Here is a 5,474-nt window from a genome sequence, read left to right on the forward strand (position 1 = left end):
GCGATTGCAGCCATTTCTTGTAGACATTCTTCCAGCACAAACTGCTTCTTCCATTTTTTTTACAGTGTGTTTAACGTGGCTGACTCCTTATCAGATGTTAATAAGTCTGCTGCTCATGTGCTCATAACTAAAGCGTATTTTTTTAAACTAACTTTTTTATTGATCTCCTGTAATTACAGATTATTTTTTTTATACATTAGCTGTATACAAGGGTGTAGGTTTGATTTTAACTTATAGGGACACTATTGGTCTGATTTAATTGGTCCTGTGCAAAAATATGTATGCTCGTTTTTTTATGGTTAACGGGGAAAATTAGAGTATATTTTGTTCAAAGAGAAAAGCAGCATTTCTTGCTACATTTATACAAATTTTAAAAGCACTACACACACTAGAAGCTTTTTATCAATGACTGAAGCTTAACTGGCTCTAATGAATGAGGAATTAGGACTTTTTTCCACTTTGAAAAAATTACCAGCAACTACGGTAAGACAGAAAGTAAATCTGTGCCTATTTAACAGAATGTAGTCTAAATATGTCTGTTATATGTGGATTTATACTTTTTTTTTATTTTGAAGATATAGAATTGTGCGGAGGTAAATAGAGGTAAAACCCACTCTTTTAAATGTTCTCTTTGTATCATGAAACAAAGCGAAATAATAGGTTCAAAGGACGCCAAATAAATGTTTTGTATTTACATGAACTCTGCAACTAGAAGAGGAACTGACACTTAGCATTTAATATATTAACCTCACTCTACAAGTTGTACATCTAGGATGTAAATACTCTGTTTACCCATTTCATGTATTTTATTTAGGTTTGAAACAATTCACTGGATTAATCAATTATTTAAATAATGTCAACAAATTTAGAAATCGATTAATGGTTAACTGGAGTATAGAGACTCTAAAACATGTCTTTATCTCACAGAGAGAACCGCTTAGAGCAGGAATTATACCAAAATTGTAAAATAAATAATTAACATTTTAGATCAAACATGTTTTTTTCTGTGAATATTATCCATCTAGAACCCCTCTACTGCTGCAACAAAGCTGTATTATAAATTATAAACATGTTATTCACATTTAATTGTTGGTGGGGACAAGTAGGCTGTATAGTTCAAATGAATAGATACAGTATAAAGGCTTGGGAGGTTTGAATGTGTGCAATGCTTCTACTTGAGTTTCACTTTCTGAAGTAAAGAAATACTGAAACAAACTGACATTTCAATTATATTTTTATAAAGATCAAGATGAAAATGTTTGTTTTGAACGTCTTCCGGTGCAAAATCGACACATTTATAGCGGGAAATAACCTGTACAAGTAGTACAGGTTGTTCAGTTGATTCTTGCGTCACACACCTGCCCAATTTGGCCCCGCCCTCCCGCTCTGAATAAAACCCCCCCAAGAGACAGGAAGATCTGTCAAAGTGAAGCCTCCGCAAACTTATTACTGCGTGTTACCACAGGCAAGGGAGACAGAGGAGGATTTAAAACGCAGCGCATTCCCGACGCGTTTCACAACTGCTGTCAGGGCGCCTGAACTCAGCCCTGCGCGCGCCTGCAACCCGGCGGCTCTTTAGATCCATGGAAGTGGCCGGCTTGTACGAGGAGGGCGGCTTCGCGATCCACGGCAGAGACGGGGTCATCGCTCCCATCGGCGGCGGCTCGTACTGGAGGATCGGCGACTCAATGACGGAGCTGGGTGTGGAGGAGCGGGAGAGAGCCATAGACTTCAGCGCGTACCTGGACTCAGCCCTGCACTGCCCGCAGCAGCAGCCGCAGCAGCAGCAGGGCGCACAGCTCTCCGACTACCTCGGGGATAGTAAGATCAAAAGAGTCACGGCTCTCCACAACTATAAAAACTACTCTCTGCTGAACGAGCTGGAGGCGAGTCAGTGCGATAAGTTGCGGGAGCCCTACGGACTGGCTTATACGGAGCTGCAGGAGACCCGGGTGGACGGCGTGCTGAGCGCGGAGCTGGTGGGGAGCCGCTACCGACCCACCGCTCCAGCAGACAGGGAAGACAGCCAGGAAGACCCCAAAATGGAAAACGGCTCGTCTGGTTTCGACATGAGGTCCTACCTTCATTACCAATCCACCAGTGGGAGTCTTGGGAACATTTCCACCGCGTCCTCGACCTGTTCCAGCCCGCCCGGCACACCTGCGCCGTCAGGTAGCAGCAGGTCGCCGTCGCACGGCGGCAAATCGTCCGGAGGCAAATCAAAGAAACGCCTGGATAAGGACAGCGAGGAGTACCGGCTGAGGCGGGAGAGGAACAACCTCGCCGTGAGGAAGAGCAGGGACAAAGCCAAGATGCGCAACATGGAGACGCAACAGAAAGTGCTGGAGCTGGCTGTGGAGAACGACCGTTTACAGAAGCGCGTGGAGCAGCTGTCCAGAGAGTTGGCCACCTTGCGCAACCTGCTCTCTGCAACCGGACAGTGTTAGACACCCTGCTGGACTTTACACATGTTGAAAACATGGGGTACTACTCACCCACCGGTTTACAAGGACACAGAAAGAGACTGAACAAAGTGGGTGCATGGGGTTGCGCAACCATCAACGACTCTTCCTTCACATGTCAGCTTAGCTTTATTCTCAGATGTCAAATTTTATATATATGTGTGTGTGTGTGTGTGTGCAGTATTTCTGTGCAGGTTTCACATCCATTCCTTGTGAATTTCTTCATTTTGTGTACACTGTGTCTGCAGCAATGGCTGTCAGGGGAAGAGTTGTGCTGCAGTGAAATGATGCAACTCTTTGAAATAGTATTGCCAATGAATGAAATAAGTCTAATTATTTAATATTGAAAGGTGAAATGCTTTAATTGTACTTGATATTTTATTGAATTAAACAGATTTATACTTTGGTTAAAGATTTTCGCTTGTTTTTTTCTTATTTTCTTTGTTTACGCCATGCTTTATAGGCTTGCCTAATATCCATGCTCATCATGGTCTGTGTAACAGCACGTTTAAAGTTACAACATATTGCAGTGACACAAGAAGCTTAGCTGCAGGAAAAATGTGCAATTTCCAACTTCAGTTAGGTTTATTCAACATAGAGACAATTCACATCAACTGTAGCGGATGAAACAAATCCAGCTATGTAGATTCACACTAATAAAAGGTCATATTATAACATAAACACCAAAAAACAACTTAATTTGCACCAATATCCCATCCTGAGAAAACATACTACAAATGCATTTATTTTGGCAAGTAACTTCTTCAAATTCATACATTTACAAGAAAAAGTAAATGCATTCAACATGCCTTATGCAGTATGAGCAACTTATTTGCTTTAACCTCCTAAACCAGACTCCTTAGGCGCCTTAACTGGCAAGTTTCTGTTTGACTTAATGATTTGACACAAAGTGCACTGATCCTGAAATAAATCCAGCCAATTTATACTGAAATGATACTGCTGAGAGCAGCAAAAAGCAAACGAAAAAAGACTTGGTCACTTTTGCACACAGCACAGAAACGCTCGCTTTATCTTTAGCGCGAGGCTCTGTCAATAGCCTGCTGGGTCCACTGGCCCAGAGAGGGGTTCAAGGTCGCATGGAAATTAATCAGCAACTAACCTCACCGCACTACCTGCTGAGGTCACACCTGATCAGCCGACAGGACTGGCTGGTTGGTGGCAAAGGCGATATGTTAGAGAATTTAAGACAGGATAGGAGTCAGCAGGCACAGCTGATAAGCTGACCAATGGCTTCATGGTGGAATTTACCACCATGAAGCGCTCAGACTGCGTTTTACTGTGTGCGCTATGAATCGTATCTACATGCAAGCAAAAGCCCAGAGGAGAGCAGATAAAGACAAGGAGTGTGACGTGATTTAAGCAAGTCAGGGTGGGAAGTAAAACCTACTACACTTGCGGGGGGAAAATTGTGTTGCAGTTTAACATAGAAATGGAGCACAGAAAGGAGTGTTGCACTGTTTGTGCAGTGGGAGATCATACTTTGGATGTTTCAACACAGTCATTGATGATTTGGTTAGCTTTTATGGGTTGTGCAACATCCTCCCTTTTCCAACACATAGAAGAATGTTACACCCACATAAAAAAAAAACAAAAAAACACATTGTTATCCTGCTTAACAATAGCTGTAAGGAGTTGTGGTTTTGGCTTCCGGCCCTCTGGTATGAAAAGAAGTGGAGCAAATGACATCTATCATATAAAAGCTCCCTTAGGAATCAGATTTCATTCCTCCAAATTCTCCCTGAAACAGTTTGAGGATTCTTTGAAACATCTTTTTCTTCGATGACCCCACCCCCCTACGGTCGATTTCCCAACGCCGCCACAAGCGATCCCACTTCAGCTTCTGGCCCCCCTCAAGCTAGAGGGGGAAATTCCCACACAGGATGACCTCCTCTCTACAGAGTTCAGTCCGGCCCTCTTTCCTCGTTTTACCGTCAATGGGCAGTGCCTGTCTGTAAAAAAAACTCCTTGTTGCATCACAACCCCTCCAAACTGGTCTGCTAAAAGCTCCTCTGATAAACCAATACAAACACACACACAAAAGCACACACCTGTCATCCCAGTGTCTTTGCCAGTGTTGCAATGAAGGACATTTTTTCTTCTATGAGTCATAAAGTAATGTAATAAATTGTTCCTCAAACCACTTTGCTTACATTGTTGTACTGATTTAGGAACATAGCGTCACAAAGATGATATATAACTCCAGTTATATTAATTATTGTTATCATTTAGTTAAAAACATCACATGTTTTACATCTTCAAGTCATAATTTTGGATAGCTGATATGTTCTCTTTTCCTCTTTTAAAACTGATTTGTAAAATACAAAAATAATAAAATATAAATCATCAAAGTAGACCGATATGTGAACTTTAACAGTCACATTACAGGGTGCCTTAACTTTTTTGGCCCTAAATCCCTTTAAAAGTTAGACATTGTGCTTAGATCCAAAGTAATTCAGCAGCAAAAGAGTAAAAAAAAAAAAAAAAACAGATCTGTCTAGAAAGCCATTTCTATAGCTTCCAGCGAACCACAAGATACCCGTTATCTACAAATGACAAGAGAATGGAGCCGTGATCAACCTTTTCAGGAGTGGACGGCCAACCAAAATTATTCCAACATAGCAATGACTCATGAAAGAGTTCAGAAAATACCTAACAAAAACATCCAACAAGGTGCAGGCAGGCTTCACTTACCTAAGCTAAAGTTAGTGTTTATCCCTCCACCATAAAAAAGAGACAATGATGGCTAAATGGCAGTACTCCAAGATCAAACCCACTGCTGAGCAAAAAAAAACAAACATTAAGGCTTGTTTTGTTTACTGTCTGGAAAGGATCTTGATGATCCACAAGACTTTTTAGGCAAACAATCTTTGGACAGACAACACAAATGTTGGATTTTTCAGAATGTGGGTGTCCCATTAATACCAACAGTAAAGTGGTGGTGGGGCTGTTTTTCTTGCTTTAATTAGACTTGCTTTAATTAATGGTAGGAAG

At 41.6% G+C, this 5,474-nt stretch overlaps 1 protein-coding gene across 1 annotated transcript; it reads left to right on the forward strand.

Annotated features, from left to right (window-relative positions):
- The first annotated feature begins 1,421 nt into the window (after window positions 1-1,421).
- On the forward strand, window positions 1,422-2,862 carry LOC107090721 (CCAAT/enhancer-binding protein beta-like). Its single transcript, XM_015384273.1, has one exon. The coding sequence runs from the start codon at window positions 1,584-1,586 to the stop codon at window positions 2,445-2,447; it is 864 nt and encodes a 287-aa protein (XP_015239759.1). The 5' UTR covers window positions 1,422-1,583; the 3' UTR covers window positions 2,448-2,862.
- Window positions 2,863-5,474: the final 2,612 nt, after the last annotated feature.

Source organism: Cyprinodon variegatus, unplaced genomic scaffold (genome assembly GCF_000732505.1).
Source record: "Cyprinodon variegatus isolate N-32 unplaced genomic scaffold, C_variegatus-1.0 Scaffold309, whole genome shotgun sequence".
In the NCBI taxonomy this organism is placed as follows: Eukaryota; Metazoa; Chordata; class Actinopteri; order Cyprinodontiformes; family Cyprinodontidae; genus Cyprinodon; species Cyprinodon variegatus.